The sequence below is a fragment of the Gallinula chloropus genome (genome assembly GCF_964237585.1).
Source record: "Gallinula chloropus genome assembly, chromosome: 2".
In the NCBI taxonomy this organism is placed as follows: Eukaryota; Metazoa; Chordata; class Aves; order Gruiformes; family Rallidae; genus Gallinula; species Gallinula chloropus.
Window position 1 is genome coordinate 32306897 of NC_140086.1, and position 18738 is coordinate 32325634.

At 39.2% G+C, this 18738-nt stretch overlaps 1 protein-coding gene across 1 annotated transcript in view; it reads right to left on the reverse strand.

Annotated features, from left to right (window-relative positions):
* Positions 1-614: 614 nt before the first annotated feature.
* Positions 615-18738, reverse strand: part of ZC2HC1A (zinc finger C2HC-type containing 1A) — a 37398-nt gene continuing 19274 nt past the window's right edge. The window contains exons 7-10 of the mRNA XM_084279877.1: positions 18236-18344; positions 8383-8502; positions 1509-1616; positions 615-852 (exon numbers count right to left, since the gene is read on the reverse strand). Coding sequence (XP_084136003.1) covers positions 666-852; positions 1509-1616; positions 8383-8502; positions 18236-18344 — 524 coding nt within the window. The 3' untranslated portion in view covers positions 615-665. The remainder of the gene's footprint in view (positions 853-1508; positions 1617-8382; positions 8503-18235; positions 18345-18738) is intronic.

The following is an 18738-nucleotide window of genomic DNA, read 5'->3' on the forward strand; positions in this document are numbered from 1 at the left end:
ATGGAAAGCCACAAACATAAATCTTGCTATTTAGTATGTGAACCGAATTTCCAGATAGTGTTTCTACTTCAATTCTTCAAAAAAAGATCCTAGGAAGTAACTGGAAAGTCCAATTAGGATATTATTAAAATAGTTTAAAGGGATCCAGTCTTTTAGAACTTTTAACCAGGAATTTATAGGGAGCAACTCATGTTGCTTTCACTTAGCACACAGCATCTAAGTTACTGTCATATATGAAGGAAATGATTCCACTGAGAAACTTTAGAAGCCCAAGTTCTTCATGGCTAGTTCCCTATGGGTAAATATCATCCTGCATAAGTGATTTAAATAATCCTTTATCTAGTAGGAATTACAAGAAAAATAACGTTGAACCATTTCTACCTAAGTTACGTAATACATTTTAACCTTAATTTTAAGTATTTCCAACAGAGATTAAAGGTTATTTCCTTGAATGGCCTAGTTTTAAGTACCTGCTATTATATACAGTATATATTTGCTTATAAATAACTGTGTAACCAGAAGATTGCACTCGGAAAATTGCAATATGATGTTTCAGCATTTTTGCAGCATGAAGTCACACTGGAAGGAGTGCTCTAGCTTTCCATGCAGCAGTACATAGCAGATGTTTCCAATTTCTCATTTTCTTTTCACTTTAAAGAATGCGTTCACACAACCATTCTTCGAATTCCACACTCGCAGCAGAACTTCGCCCATTCCACTGGATACCTTGTTCCACATTCATGGCAGAACTTTGATAAATGTAGAGGTGAATTTCCTTCGTTGCTTTTCGAACTTCCTCCATTGACTGAGGATGGGCAGTCTCCACTGTCATACCCAGTTTTGCTGTCAGACCTGAAAATCCCCAGGAAAAGGACATTCTCTGTAACTCAGTTCAGTGTAACTTGATGCAAAATTATTTTAATCCTGGCAGTGAATTACTGCCACTGTTGCTGTCTACTTTCCTGCTTACACTTCCTCCTTATTTAGTAGCATACTACCTAGACTCCCCTACTTATCTCTAGATACCCCCCCTTCCCTGCAAGGAAACAAAAAATTCCACTATTTTTGGAGCAGGATGAAATAATTCATTCATGAGTTAGATTAACTAGAGTGTTTGAAAACTTAGAAAACTTAGTTTGCCAAAACAAGAAAGGCTAAAGCAGCATACACCAGAGAATTTCTTGGTGAGCTGAGTATGCATATTTCATTCTGTTTCAACTGAACCACTCACTTCCCATTTGGAAGACCTTTCCCTCATTTCTTCCAACAGCTCCTAAGAGGTTTTTGGCTGTTTCTAACAGTCCTCCATGCACAGCCAAGACAGCTAATGACACAGGTTAGTTCATAAATATGCAAAATATATCAAGTATCTTACACATGTCAAACCATATTGACCATGAATGAGTTACTAACTGCATAGAATAATATTTTCCCCAACTTCTCCCATAAAAATGCTCCCCTTTAATGAAGATTCTGTTGCTGACAAAACCCACAAAGTTAAAAGCTACCTTGAGTAAATGTCAGAATTGCTAGTTTTTCTTTTGTTTATTAGAGCACCCGTGCTCATGGTTCTTGCCACACTAGGAGGGGTTGATGTCCGTGCTTTGGTTGTGCCTCTAAAATAGAATAAATGTCTAATGAATTACATACACACAGAAACATACACAAAAATATGCATTTACAAGTTATATATGTTAAAAAAAGTTCAACAATCTACATATCAATTAACTGTATGAGAAAAAAACCCAAAACTTCTTTCTTACCAAAAGCAGACAGAAGAGCTTTGGCATGACTCACTTGCTTTGGATTGAATATGACTTAAATCCTATAATGACAAGCTAAATTAAACAGCAAGTCCCTTCCTGTTTGTTTCACTTGTTATCACACCAAAATAAAAGTAGATCCTGCACTACTGGTTGTTTAGTACATTCTAATGTCTAGCTTGGCAGACAAGTCACTTCTTAGGACTGGCAGGGATTTTGGAGAAATAGAACCACAGTAGACTGCAGGACTTAATAGTTTAAAAAGAATGTAGAAAGGATACCATATTCTCAATACTTTGTGAGCAACATGAAGTGAATCGCGACTGGTTTTTTTTCCTTCATAGAATCACAGACCAGTTTGTGCTGGAAAGGATCTCAAAGATCATCTAGTTACCACACCCTACCATGGGAAAGGACTCCCTCCACTACACCAGGGTGGCCAAAGCCCCATCCCGCCTGGGTTGGACACTGCCAGGGAGGGGGCAGCCACAGCTTCTCTGGGCAACCTGTGCCAGTGTCTCACCACCTTCACAGTGAAGAATTTCATCCTTGTAACTAATCTAATACTACTCTCCTTCAGCTTAGCCACAGACTTTATTTGGGAGGCATACTTCTCAGAAGGTCAAAGGAGGTGATCCTCCCCCTCTACTCTGCCCTGGTCACACCCCACCTGGAGTGTTGTGTCCAGTTCTGGGCTCCTTGGTATAAAAAGGACAGGGATCTCCTGGAGAGAGTCCAAAGAAGGGCTACAATGATTAAGGGCCTGGAGCATCTCCCCTATGAGGAAAGGCTAAGTTGGGACTGTTCAGCCTTGAGAAGAGAAGACTAAGGGGGGGCCTAATTAAAGTTTATAATTATCTGAAATAGGGGATGCAGGGGGAATCAGCCAGCCCCTTTTCAGTGGTCTGTGGGGATAGGACAAGGGGCAATGGCTGCAAGTTGGAACATAGGAAGTTCCGCACCAACATGCGGAAGAACTTTTTCACAGTGAGGGTGAGAGAGCCCTGGGACAGGCTGCCCAGGGAGGTGGTGGAGTCTCCTTCACTGGAGATATTCAAGACCCGTCTGGACACCTGAGTGATATGTCCTAGGGAGCTGCTTTGGCAGGGGGGTTGGACCCGATGATCTCTCGAGGTCCCTTCCAACCCCTATAATTCTATGATTCTATGAAAATGCTACAGATCCTCCTTGTTCAAAGCATAAATATAAATAAAAGGAGGTGAGGAAAGAATGTCCATCCATCTGGGCATTAGGGCCTAATTTTTTTCTAGTCTATCACAGTATTCTTAAAGTTGTCTTTGATAGCATGACCACACTGCTGTGAAAGCTGCTTTCCTCCGGGCTCATGGGTTTTATGAGAAGCCAGTGCGCAATGAATTGCACATCCTCAACATACAGAACACCTCACTGCTTGCTTTTGACAAGTAGGGAAATATCAGAATCTCCAGAAAAATCTGAATAGTACTAAGAAATAGTGATAGTAAGGGGTGTCCTTTTCTCATCGGTGACCAAGGACAGAATTTTTTGTCACTGCTCAAAAGAATTACCACTCAAGTGGGATTTCTTCTTCTTTGGTAAAACTTCAGTAACTGACAATGCGCGTGTGCATGACCCACCAAGTTTTTCTGTTTTCATTGAACACTGATTCATAAAAGATATTTAAGTTGGGAGTGGCTCATGGATAATAAATAAATAAATAAATAAATAAATAAATAAATTACTCTGTTTAAAAATTCATCACCAAGAACCAGTTAGTAACAACAGCTTGAGTGGCTTTTTTCCCCCCATCCCTTCAGAGGAACCTAAATGCTCCTTTCAGAAATATAAATAACTTAATTTTGGTTGGTTTTTCAAAGTATATATAAGGATACAGTCAATTACAGGAACTTCAAATACAGCATTGACACAACTGAGGAACAATGTAATAATGCCTGAATTTTAGACATGTTCCATAAAACATTTCTTCCTGCACATTTGGACTGTAGGCTAAAGATGGATTTCAGTAACTTCCATCACTTAAACACCTCAGTGGAAAAGTGCTCAAATGATTAAGCACAAAAGTGGAAAACATAAACTAAATTTAAGATTAAATAAAGTGAAATTACATCTAACTACAGTATTCAAATTTATCAAGAACTGCTCATACGTGCCACAGGTGGAGTGGAACCGTCAAAGGTTCTGGTTTACTGGGCACCAATCTTCTCTGTTAGTTTTCCTACTTGCCCTCTTATTTAGTGATACTTAAAAGATGGTTTCATGTAAAAATAATACTGTGCAACATGAAAAACACTGAGTTCAGTTATATTAGAATTAAATCCAATTAAAGATTTATATCAGTCTTTTCAAATGTTACAGAATTCCAGGATGAATGTTTTAAGTGTGACATAAATCACGCTATTACAAGTACACACAACAGTACAGAAGTCAAATACTCTGTTGTGTGTTATATCACCCATCGCATTTCACATTGAGGAGAGGCCTTTCCTTGTAATGGAGTAAAATTCATTAGAGCTTAATAGTAAAAAAAAAAAAAAACCCAACATACTGGACTGTTACTTTACTTGTTATAGAGGCTGGAAAAAAAAAGTATAAAGAAAAGTTCATCTGTAGACACAGAAATGGTATCAATCATGAGGGATGATAAGATGATGTTGCATAGAACATAACTGTGTCTCAATTCTGTATACACAACTACAAGTAATTTAAAACATTTTTTTCAGAATTATTACTGACAGTTTTCTCTGGATTTTCAACTTGGGATCAACATACTACTTTTTCAAAACTAAGAGCATTAATTTCTTAAACTAAAGTCTCTTTGGGATGTACTTTGAAAGAATAATTTTTAATGAAATGCTAGGAGAAATAGATACTTGAAAGAATTTAACATGAAAAATTGTCCATTATTCTTTCTTGTATTTCAACTGTTCACTTCTGTAAAACATGCATATTATACCCTCATCCCACCAGGTACTGTAAAAATTTACCTGATACTTTAATACTAGGTGCATACCAAAGAAATTTCCCAGAAATTTATGTCTTAAAAACATGATTTATACAGCACACAGGCCACTGACTGAACCAGGGGAATAAAAAATAAAATACTGATAAGGCATACTAAAAGTGCACTGTTCATCTCATCTATTGAGGGAGGCAGAGTTCCACGGACAGATAGAACATTATTGATTAAAGGTTTGTGTTGTAGTTTTGTGTGGCAGGGTTCTGGTGGAGAAGGAGGGCTGCAGGGGTGGCTTCTGCAAGAAGCAGATAGGTCTCTGCAGGCCTGACAGAGCAAACACCAGCCGGCTCAAGGCCGGAGTCGTTGCTGACCAAGGCCCAGCCCATCAGCAACAGTCACAGCACCTCTGGGAATCACATTTAAGAAGAAGAAACACAAGCAGCCGCTTTTTGCGGCCAGAGAATGGAGTGAGATGATGTGAGAAACTGTACAGGCACCAAGGTCAGGGAAGTGGGGGGATAAGGTGCCCCAGGTGCCGGGGAGGAAGATTCCTCTGCAGCACATGAAAGACCATGGTGAAGCAGGCTGTCCCCCTGCAGCCCACAGATGATGATTGGGAGCAGAGATCCCATCTAAGCCTGTGGAGGACCCCATGCTGGAGCAGGTGGAAACACTCAAAGGGCGCTGTGACCCTGTTGGGAAGCCCACATTGGAGCAAGCTCCTGGCAGCAAAACCTGCAGCCTGTGGAGAGACTGACCCTTGCCAGAGCAGGTTTGCTGGGGGACTTGTGACTCTGTGGGCAACCAGTCTGGAGCAGTCTGGGCCTGAAGGTCAGCACCCTATGGAATGGAGCCACACTGAGGCAGTTGAAGAGCTGAAGCCCCATGGGAAAGGACTCACGTTGGAGAAGTTTGTGGAGGAGTCTCCCATGGGTGGACACTCCCCTGCAGCAGGGGAAGGGTGTGAGGAATACCCTCCCAGCTAAGAAGGAAAACAACTCGTGAGGAACTGACTGAAATCCCCATTCCTTGCCCCTCCCTATGCCACAATGGGAGGAAAGAAGGGAGTGAAATCATGACTAAAGGGCAGTCTGCTAAGAAGGGAAGGGGAGGGGGAGGTGCTTTAAGATCTGGTCGCACTTCTTGCTACCCGACTCTGGTGTCACTGAGTGTGCAGTGTGATAAATTAGAGAATTGTCTTTCCTTTATTCCATGTTGAGTCTGTTTTGCCCATGACATTGATTACGGGATGATCTCTCCCTGTCATTATCTCGTCTCCTAAGCCTCTCAATATGTATTTTCTCCCCTGTCCAGCTGAAAAGGGGAGTGATAGAGCAGCTTTGGTGGGCATCTGGCCTCCAGCCAGGGTCAAACCACCAGTTTGATAGGACAACTTAATTCTGAAATTTAAACATACAGGACAACTTAATTCTGAAATTTAAACATACCTTTCTACATAACTTCTGTAGAATTTTACCCCCAATTATTTTTCAAGAAAAAAAAAATCTATTTTCAGACTAGAAACTTTAATTAGCCATAGAATTAACTGCAATGATTTCTACCATTTTGATGAGTAAATCAATAGATGTTGCAGGCTGCCACTGTCTACAAACTTCTTCATCCCACATCTAGACACCTAACTAGTGTCAAGTTTCATGTATATTTGATGACAAATCTTGAAATTGCATCCTTAAGTTGCAATCTGATCTTCAGGGAAAGATACTTTCCAAAAAAGTCAGACATTCTTGATTAGCTCAACTTTTGTCACCTCAGCCTGGTCTCTCCCAATCCGCCCAACCTCTGCCACTTCTATCTAGTTGTCCAGTTCTGATGCTTTTCTATTCGTTTGATTTATTTTTTTGGGTTTTTTTGTTTTGGTTTTGTAGAAGTATGTAAATCCCTGTTTTAAGTTGTATCATGTCAGAGAGCAGATGAGGCTGTGCACCAATGCCATCTTAAACTCTTTAAAAAATGGACAGACCTTTAAAGACATTTATTATCCAGTGTCAATTAAAAAAATAAAAAGGCTTTTTTTTTAAAATAAGATTGATTTAGGATTGATTCCTAAAGCAGCTCATGTTGTATATCTAGTTGAATTACCACTGCTTGAAAAATTAAGATTGAAAAAAAAGTTTTGCTCTAAAAATATTGAAATACCAGGCTTTCTTCAGAGACAGGGCATTTTCAGATATTCTTGACAGATGTCCCTGTCACCCACAACTGCTCATAGTTCTGTGCTAAATCATAAATAAGTTCCTTATGACTAGTGGCATGCAGGCCAAAGTCCAGAAATATTTGCCATAAAATGTAGTGATCCACAGTGCTGTACTGAATTTAACAACTGTTAGTAGCTATTTGCATTCATTCATCCAGGGCTGGTGACGGATAACAGATTGAGTAACCTCCTGCAAGGAAGGCAGATTTTAATTTGCAAACCCAGAGGAGATTTGATTAAGAACAAGAGTCATGCTATGTAGAGCAGAGTAAGTACCTATACTCTTAAAAAAAGTTCAAGAAGAAAAAAAAAAATCAACTCATTGCTCTATGGATAGGGGTTTTTGCATGGTTAGGAAATCACTATGCCAATTTTTCAACATCTTAGTAGTGTATTACAAAATGAAAAAATGACCTAGTTTTTGAAGGTTCACAGGATTTCTACATCTAGTGAAGCATACAACGAACACAAATAAATCTGCTTCTCTAAGAGCAGCTTCCCCTTCCTTCATTTCCTTTGCTTCTTCAAATAGAAACCCAAATTCTAGTATTCTGGCACCGCCTCAAAGATATGTTGGTTACAAAACTAAGATGGCTTTAAGAAATTTAGAAACATTTCAACTATTTAAAGCATTACATTCTGTGTATGTGCCACATAATTAATTTTTAATTTCTCTTTTGCCATATACCTTTAAGGCATTGTTTATGAAAAATGAGCCCATTTGATTTTGTCATCTTCCAAATTATAAGCACAGAGTTAACTACAATATAGTATCTAGTCCTTCTTTAAAATATTGGAATATGCTTTCTTCCATACTTAGACCTTAGACCTCAGCTTGCTGAATATTCAGAAGTCTTCACATCAGGTAAGTTAGACTTTACCTTTCATTACAAAGTCTGCTTTGCTTACATTCATGGACCACTGCAGCTATCCTACTGAAGTAGGAGACAGATATAATATTTTACTTTAGGAGAATAAAATTATTTAGTCATAGAACATTTGCCTACAATGAAGATATTTGTACAGTTATCAGGTTTAAATGCTTATTTCACCTTTACATCAGGTAAATTCAGTGTTAAATCAATTTTACAAAGATAGAAGTTCATTACTCTTAGTTCAGTCAGTGACAAAAAAAACAGAATCTGAGAAAAGTCTTTACCTTTTTTTCCTACTATGAAGCTATTTAGCTATACTAATTATCATAGAATCAAGTTACATTACATTTAATTAATGTATTTATTAAAGTATTATTAATGAATAATATTAAATGTTAAAATTAATATTATTATTTAATGTAATTAATTCTATTATATGTTCTTCTCCCACAATATTTACATTGAAAACGTACTGGGCAGTAGATGTCTGTCAAGGCTACACTTTCATGATTTCAGTGCTTTGGAGGAACATTTCTGGAAAACAGATAAATCACACTGATTTGTAATACTTACTTCTGTATAGGCAACAACTCATTTGGTCTTTTGATGATACTGTCTCTTTTTGTATCAATGTCATAAAACCTTTGCACACCTCTTCCAGTTCGCAGTGGTGGGCCTAACTTGTCCATCTTACTACTAAAATATATAAAGGGGTACTCATAAGGAGATTGCTAGATTGCTATTTAACTAATAGTAATAAAACAAACACCTTAAAGAAGTACTTGCAATTAAATACTTATATTCCCAAAGAGAATTGATTAAAAAAATGTACAAATCAGACAATTAATAATCCAGAAAAAAACCCCAGTTGATCTTACTTTAGAGAGAAGAGGACGTCACAGACTTATAATTGCACTTGGTTTATAATACATTTAAAAAAAAACCAACACCTTTAAAACTAAACAAAAAAATGAGTGCCAGCTATCCTCACAATCTGCACAATGCACTCACATTTGGCTTTTTTTCTTTTAAGAATAGCTTTCATATCAATTATATCACATCTAGAAAAGGGAGCTCGAAATTACGAGTCATAGTATCCTTATTAAGATGTTAGAAAACAACAGATGTAAACACAAGCCTCCTTAAGAATTACCAAGGAAGGTTTTTTTTTCCTGTAAAGGCTGAACATTGTGCTTACAGAGAATAACAAGCTTTTTTTTTTTTTTTTTTTAAATGGAGATGAGAAAAGAGGAAAGCCTGAAAGAAAAATGACTTTAAGATCAAAAACCCCACTCACAAGAGACAGTACTACACGCACAGGCAAACCTTTACAACTTTTTTACTATTACAGATAACATTTCCAAACCAAAAAGAACAAAAATCTAATTTTAAAAACATTAATTTAAAAAAAACCCAAACCAAAACACCACCCAAAACCAAACCATAAAACACACCACCATCCCTCCTTCCCACGCATCATCATAAGGAGAACTGCAGCTTTTGAAATGTCACAATTTCTATTAGAAAATGTAGGTCTTAAAGTTCTTCATTTTTATCATCTTACACCATACAGTCATACCTGCCAAAAGCCCACTATATCTCCACTCCTACCACAATAATGTAACAAAAGTTTCTTATTCTCAAAAAAGCCTAGCAACTTAAGCCTAAATTGGAAAATGATGACAGAATATTTTTATTGATCTTTCTGATATTTAAAAAACCCTAAAACCTATAAAGATACCAAGCAAGACTGATGGAAATGTTTGGGTAGCTGAAAATGAACTCTTCTGTAAAGTTCCTGCCCCTAAATGGATGTCATGGGAAAAAAAATGAACAGCAAAACCAATAAAACACCCTGACACAGAAAGAAATGCTTTCTTAAAATTACTGTGTGGTTTTCTAATTCTTGTCATACAGCCTTATAAACTACAATGCCAGAAATTTTACTTAACAGCTAACCACTATCAAGGAAGCATAGTATTTTCAACATATTTTTTATTATTTTTAAAAAGGCTCTGGTGTATCTCCCAACACCCCCATCACATTGATTTTCATACTCCTCCTGCAGTAACATCAAAGCACAGAACCTATACAGTTTACAACATAATCTGGGGTTCTTTTGGGAAGCTTCTGGTGTGAAACATACAATCCATGTTACATCTGTAAAGCATCAAAGGAAATCCCCCCTTACGAAAAATTAAAATAAAATTAACAATGCTAAATGATATTAATTCAACAAAGTCAGCAGGGAACACCAAAATGTTAGTTTTGACAATTTAAGCCTCGAATTATGTAGGCTTATAAAATAAGTCCCCCTAGAGCTCCTCTTCCCACCCCTCCTTCCAAACAATTTTCTAGTTCAAACAAATCAGCTCAGAAAATGCTTAATCAATTCCTGTTCGAACAAATATAGTCTTTTCACATATTCCCAAGGACTGAGAAGTAAGACTGAGGTTCTTGACATTGCAAGACACATATTCCAACCCACCATGATTTTCTTAGCTCTTTTCTGAGCCCTTAGCAATTTCTCAACATAATTTGTAAACTACAGAACTTCACAGAGTATCAAAGACTATAATCTTGAAGCATGACACTACCCCAATAAAGAACTACAGTATTTTTCTACACTTAAACCCAAAAAACCCCCCAAACTGACAGCACATTTTAGGTATACTACACATATTGCATTCCAGCTGTATGTGTCACTAAGAGACAAGATTCCCAGAAGGCATAACTTTGATAGGCTTAACATTAAATAGTATGCTTTAACCCCAAAATATAATAAAAATTACGAAGTAATTTCTATAGCTTCATTTTCCATACTGAAAAAATCACATAATTTTCCAAGTCCCATTAAAATAATCAAATAATATCCATAAATGAAACATTCACAGACAGTTAATCTGTACATGCAAAAGATCCCTGGCTAGCCACCAACAGCAGTGTCAAATTCTGCTAGGCAAAACAGTTTGCATGTGGGGGTGGATTTAGCCCGTTTGCTTAGCCTTAGGATAGGAAGAACCACCTACCCATTTTTCTCCTCAAGCTCAATTACTTCTGACAGGTTGCTAGGACTGCCTTACCCCCAAGAAATACAAGATAGTGCTAAACTCTGTACTCTTTACGTATCAATCTTTGTATCTTAATATGATTCACCATCAAAACCTAAGCCTAACTACAACTTCTGTAGAATTATTTTTCCTTTTCTCAGTTCTTCAATGCCAAAAAGATTAAATCCTATTTTCATGCAAGTGAATGAAGGCTCTCTAATGACTACAGTAGAGTCACATGCTACTCTTGTGCTCTCACTGCTTCTCTAGGACTCAGAAACGGTGCCCTTGTAAGCACTGATGGAAGTGTAGCATAACTGGCTTTGCTCTCACTCTGTCCAGGCATTAAAAGAAAACTTTAACAGCAGAGCTCAACTGACATATTGCAATCTACATGTACAAAGTAAGCCTAACACTAACTTATCTTACGTTGATGATGCTGTAGTGTGGACTACTCTGAGAGGAGAATTCAGATTGAAAAAAAGAAATATTATAGCAAAAATGACTTAAAATAAGGGGGTTCATAAAATTAGGTTGCATTTCTGCTCATACAAAATAAAAACTTGTAGTGCAATACTTAAGTTGAACTTCATATAAAGTTCAAGAATCTTCCCTTTACAGAACTGAACACCTCAGAGGCTCAGTTGGTCTTAGCCTTGGTGGTGAATACGAACGCACCAGGCAGCTTCATGTGCCTCAATAGTTTCAGGCAGCAGTTCAAGAGTGCCACCTAAAGACCAAGAGGGAATCTGCACGCCTGTATACTTGAATCACTTTTGGCAGTTATATTAGCCAGCAGCTAGTCTTTTCTTGTCCCTTTGCATGTCCATCACAGAGAACAGGTACCGTGATTGTACAGAAAGCAGAAGCGCCTTATTAAATTTCTACCCCTCCAATATACATATAATTAATCCTTGGTATTGCACAATAGAATCGCAATTCTACTATTAAGCCTCAGTATCTCTCTGCCAAAACTGGAATTACAACAATCTAGAAAAAATGGAAGGTTTCATTTAATTAATATGCAAAAATTAAAAAAAAAAAATAGTCACAGATAGCCTTAGGGAAAACTACTGGAGCTTGTTTCTTACAGTAAAAACTGGAATTTTACTTGATCAAAAAAGAATGTAGGCTCTTAAATATTTGCCACGAGGGGAAAAATAATAACAAAAAAAATATTTAAAAACCCACATGATTTCTTTAATGCTCCATTTGAAAGACTGTCCTTAATACATGTACAAACACTGTGCTTAGTAAATTAGTTCACTAAACACTGTGCTTAGTAAATTAGTTCACTAACAACTCAGAAGGAAGGGCATGATCTTACAGCATGAGCACTGCCTGCTTTAGGTACAACAGAATCCCAGACCTCATGCCATGGTTTGTCATTTTACTAGTTAAATCATAAATCTAGCAGAAGCAATACATATTGTTTCATTCTAATGAAGGTGATTTTTATAAAATTTTAAAAGTGCTTTTATTTCATAAAATAATTCTACTGCAATTAGATATAGCTTAAATTATAAGATGTTTGGGCATTTAAAACCTGTGTTACCACAATATTAACTATTCTTACTCTCTGGCTTAGGATGTTGACTATCATTGTCCTTGATGTGATACAATTTTGTAGGATTTCAGCAGAACCCTATATATTTCCTCCTCACACCCAAATGCTGAGGGTGAGATAATTAAGTGAGCAATCTGAGGTTGAGAAAATATAAGGCACCTAACACTTCCATGTTTTAGCTGCTCCTCCACCTCTTTGCTTCAATGTAACTCCTGACAAACTGTTTCTCAGAACTGAATGCAAAGTAGCCAAAAGAAAGAGTTGCTAGATCTCCGGTAGAGAGAAGCTGCCATCTGACAAGACCGGTTAGTTCAGCCCCCAAGAAATCATGTGGACTGTTTGGCAAAGACAAGAAGAACACATGCATTTCTTCAGAACTGAGAAGTGATGACTGGAGGCAGAAACACACCCATCACACCCATAGTCTAAAAACATGGAAATTCTGTAGGCAATTAAGTGAGGTTATGAGCCAAACTAACATTCACTGCCTCTCAGCAGAGATGATTATCTGAGAGCTATGCCAATCAGAAGTCATCTATTTGCAGTTAACAGCATATGTGAGCACAGAGAACCCATGGAAACATCTCTCCATATATGAACTGCTATTTGGTTTGGTCACATTACAAGCTTCAGAAGAGAAATAGAAAACTACAGACTATAAGGTAGTAACTCTGGTGAGCAACTGACTGGTAAAATTAAACTTCCTTGTTAAGAAGGGAAGACCAAACCCCACACCCCGTCACAAACCACTATAAACAGCAATCAGAAAATCTATTAACAGGAAAAAGACTTTCCCAATTAGCTGGGATTCATCACTGAGGTCAGAAACACACCTTTAAATTATTTCCGCTGACTTATTTTACTGTGGTTTGCAGATCTACTTGTTTGACATTCATCAGTGTATGTTAATTGAACTACTGCACCTCAGTCATGATGTGCCTTCTCCACATTGTTTTAAATTCCATTACTTCCTTTTCCCAGGGAAAGGACGCCATTCTGTAACCAGCATTTCCACCTCTTCTTTCTTCCCCACATCACCATTCCTCTCTTGCACTGATCAAAGTTTCACATACCAATCCACCTCTCTGCCTGTGGTAACATTCCCTTGTAATCGTGCTATGCATATATGACCTAATCCTCCTTGCTTCTTATAAAAATTATTTCCTTTTGCTCACATTAATTAATGACATTTTCCATAACTACACAAGATGACTCTTTCCTTTATTCTCGCACCCCATCCATTGGTTGCTTCTGAAATATTAACATCTCTGATTACATCCCAATTATCTATGACACACCCATAACTTAATGATTGATTAAGGTTCTTATCTCTCACAATGACCTAGATCACTATCCAGATTTAACAATTCTGAGAAAATACAGGAAGAGAGCAGCAGGAACAGCAAAGCTGAAGTCATACAAAGCAAACAAAGGTCTTCGCCGTGCAGGTCAGCAGAGCAAGAATTGGTACCATTCCCCCATCAGGACACAGGCAGGGATTTTAAGGGAAACAGTGAGTGGAAGCTAGTCTGCAAACGGGGCAGCAAACCTCCTCTCCTTGCACATGCCTCCGCAAACAGGGTGGCAAACAAACCTCCTCCTTGCACAATGCCTCTTAACCATAGATATGAGTCTCTAACTGTGGAGGACCAGGCAAAGGACAATGTGGGTGCTGATTTGTCTACACCAGAGGAGGGGTCAAGACCCTCTGAATTACTACATATGCAGCAAGAAGTAAAAGACAAGTCATAGTGATAGAAGACTGTCTGCTAAGGGGAACAGAGGAACCAATATGCAGGGCAGACCCTACTCATAGGGAGGTCTGCTGTCACACAGGAGCCACTGTTAGGGACATCACTAGGAAACTTTCTAGTCTGCTATGGCCCTCTGAATACTATCCGCTACTGCTCTTCCTCATGGGGGGTGACAAGGCTGCAGTACATAGTCGAAGGGTGATCAAGAGGGACTTCAGGTCCCTGGGCCGGCTAGTGAGGGAATGTGGGTGATTTTTCTCCCTCCTTCCAGTTGCAGGCAGTGACAATGGATGGAACAGGCGTAACCGATCCACTAATACATGGCTCCGTGGCTTTTGACAATAGGATGGTCTACATGGTACCAGGCTTACAGGCATCACATGGGACCCACCATTCTCACAGAGGAAAGAAGGTCTTTGCCCAGGAGTTTGCAGGGTTCATAGACAGGGCTTTAAACTAGATCTGAAGGGGGAAAGGGAATATACCAGGCTTGCCGGTGACAGAGTGCAGGAGGACACACTATGGCCTTCCACCTGTCCCCCTGGGGCATTCTGGAAATGCTGCTCTTGTAACAGAGGCCAGCAAGGAAAATTCTATGGAACATCTTAAGGGAAATAAGGGGTATTCCACTAAGAAGGTAACATGGCTAACAGCCCAAATCAAGAACCTCTACATGAAGACATGCAGCTTGGCCAACAAACAGAAGTTGGAAGCTATTGTGCTACTAGGAAGCTATGACCTCACTGCCATTATTGAAACTTGCTGTGATGAATCCCATCACTGGAGTGTGGCTATCAATGGCTACATGCTGTTCAGAAGGGACAGGCTGGGAAGGAGGGGTGGTGGCATTGCCCTCTATATCAGGAAATAGGTAAGAGTGTGAAGAGCTGTCCCTGAAGAATAGCCACAAGCAAGTCAAAGGCCTATGGACTAGAGACAGAGGCAACAAAGAGAACACTGTGGTTGCTGTCTACTACAGGCCACCTAATCAAGGTGCCACCTGATCAAGGCCCTTAAATGAAGGCTTGAAGCCTTATTTCTCCAGCTACAGGAGGCTTCAAGCTTGAGAGCTCTTGCCCTACTGGGGGACTTCAACCACCCTGACACCTGTTGGAAAAGTAGCACAGCAAGCTGTAGACAATCCAGGAGACTCCCAGAAGGCATCAAAGATAACTTCTTCGCCCAGGTAATAGACATCCCTACTTGAGGGGATGCAATACTAGCCCTGATAGTCACCAATGTGTGTGAGCTTGTCAGTGACATCAAGATTGGAGGCAGCCTGGGATGCAGCAATCACACATTGGTAGAGTTTAAGGTCCGGAGAGATATGGGACAGCCAAGGAGTGTAGTTAGGACACTCAATTTTAGGAAAGCAAAATTCCATCTCTTCAGGGATTTAATCCTTGGATTAAATCCCTGAAGAGCTTGGGAAACAGTCCTTAGGGATGAGGGAGCAGAACAGAACTGGCAGATCTTTAAGGATGCTTTCCATAGAGCACAAGAGCTCTCAGTTCTCAGATGTAGGAAATCAGACAGGGAAAGGAAGAGACCAGAATGGTTGAGTTGACACCTGCTGGTCAAACTAACAAGCAAGAGGCAACTGCACAAGCAGTGCAAGCAGGGACAGGTAACCTGGGAAGAATATAGAGATTCTGCCCAGTTGTGTAGAGATGGGGTCAGGAAAGCCAAGGTGCAGCTGAAGCTGAACTTGGCAAGGGATGCAAAGAGTAACACAAAGAAGGTGGAAGAAACACATACCCGCCCTGATGAATGAAAATGGTGACCTTGTAATAACAGACAAGGAGAATAACAGACAAGGTTGCTGAGGTACTCAACAACTTCTTTGCCTCAGTCTTCACTAGCAACAGCTCTCCTCACTCCTACTGGGTCAGTGGGCAGCAAGATGGGGCACAAGGGTGTAATGCCCCTCCTGCTGTAGGGGAGGATCAGGTTCATGACCACTTGAAGAACCTGAACATATACAAGTCAATGGGACCTGATGAGATGCATCCCAGAGTCCCCAGGGAATTGGCTGACGTGGCTGCCAAGCCATTCTCCATCATAGATGAAAAGTCATGTCTGTCAGGGGAAGTCCCTGGTGATGGCCTGGGGAACTACTGACCTGTCAGCCTCACCTCTGTGCCTGGGAAGATCAAGGAACAGATCCTTCTAGAAGCTGTGCTAAGGTACACGGAAGACAGGACGGTGATTCAAGACAGTCAGCGTGGCTTCACCAGGGCAGGCCCTGCCTGACCAACCTGCTGGCTTTCTATGACAGTGTGACCACTTCACTGGACACAGGAAGGGTGATGGACATAATCTATCTGGACTTCTGTAAAGCCTTTGACACAGTCCCCCACAACATCCTTCTCTCTCAACTGGAGAGAGATGGATTTGATGAGTGGACTGTTAGGTGGATAAGGAATTAGCTGGATAGTCACATCCACAGAGTAGTCATCAATTGCTCAATGTCCAAATGGAGATCTGTGACAAGTGGTGCCTCTCAGGGTCCGTACTGGGACGGGTATTATTTAGTATCTTCATCAATGACACTGACGATGAAGTTGAGTCCACCCTCAGCAAGTTTGCACATGACACCAAGCTGAATGGTGCAGCTGACATGCCAGAAAGACAGGATGTCATCCAGAGGGACCTGGAGAAGTGAGCTCCTGTGAACCTCATGAGGTTCAACAAGAACAAGTGAAAAGTCCTGCACCTGGGTCGGGGTAATCTTCATCACAGAATCATTAAGGTTGGAAAAGACCTCCAAGATCATCTAGTCCAGCCATCTCCCTACCACCTATATTACTAACTAAACCATGTCCCTAAGTACCTCATCCAATCTTTCCGTAAACACCCTGAGGGATGGTGACTCCACCACCTCCCTGGCAACCCGTTCCAATGCCTAACCATTCTTTCTGAGAAGGAATTTCTCCTAATTTCTATCCTGAACCTCCCCTAGTGCAACTTGCAGCAGAAGAAAACGGATCAGGAGGGGCTGGGAGGAAAAATGGAAAAGTGTGATAAATCAGTGATTAACAGAGGTTGGGATTTTCTAACAGCAGAAGGATAGATGCCTACAAACAGCAGTGAGGCTGGCTTCCCCACAAAAGACTATTAGGAGACTGGACTAGGGGGTGGATGTGGTGGAATTGTTAACAACCTCATGAATTTTGCCTCCAGTCTTATGTCTAAAGACTTTGCATGAGTGGGTAGAGCAAGGAGGGAGAGAACTGCATCCTCATGCTACATGGTATTAGTATTAGGAAGGAGGTGTGACAGAGCTGCAATTCATACCTGTGCATAACTTGTAAGATTTAAAAGTGAAAAACTAAAAATCACGGGTTTTGTGTAATTAATAAAGCTGTACATGCCCATGAGTTCTTTCTGAATGTCCTTACTCACAAAATGAAGCTGCTGTTTTTCTTCACCTTATATAGCCACTATCCAACCCGATTTATAGGAAGAAGTCTTCTTTGATCACTAATGATATTTATAACATATCTACAATACAGCTGCTTGTTGCTGTTGTAGAGAAATGGTTTATGTTGCCTTATTTGTGTTCATACATTTGTTGTTTCTTGAGTATTTTAAGACAGGAAAAGGAAGAGGGAAACTATCGTTTTGTGCTAACAGTGAACATCCTATCACAACTGGCCTGTGGTCTATGGCATACGCCTCTCTCTTTTTTCCACACAAATTGCAGGAAATTATGCCTGATATTTTATCCTTTTTAAAGTATTTTCATTTTTATATATTAAAAAATAATTATGGTTCCAACCACTTCTTCATATTCTATAACTTGTTCATACTTTATATATAGTTTTATCACTTTACATCCTTTGTAATTATTTTAATATTAGAAAATGCATCCTTACCTACTCTGACGTTCCTTAAACATTAATTATGTTTATAAATAGAGAAGCAATTCTAAACACTGAACTATAGAAGCTTACAGAAAAAAATGCACATGAAACAGACCACAGAGACTTACAGAATAAGTACAACATAAATATGAAATAAAGCATAAATGAGAACATTAAATGGGAACTTACCCTGCTTGTAGGTTCACCATTCCCAATGAGTTTTTATGAGCTGGTGACAGTGTCTGAATTTTGCTCCCACTTGATCCAGATGAAGATAATGCCTTACTTGAAGAGGCACCTTAGAGTTTGAAGGAAGTGTGGAAATATAAGAAAACAGAAGAATTTGCTGTTGGAATGATACAACTCATTACAGATTTTTAAGAGTAAAATTCAAAATGCGTTTTAGAAATATCAAGATAAGAGCAAGTGTCAAGATTCTATGAAAAAGCAAGCATACATAGCTTCTGTAAATTTCTGGAAACAACTGAAACTATTCTATTACAGTAAAAACCACTGAATCTCAATTACTTTCTTTGGAAAAAAGGAAAGAAAAGAAGTCTAAAATATCATGTTTGATATCTGATGATATCTGAAATCAGACAACACCAGTGTTTGCATAATTATAGTATACATGTCTTAACTATGAATTTTTACCATATCCTGATCAATACAGCATACAATTTAGCTACAGA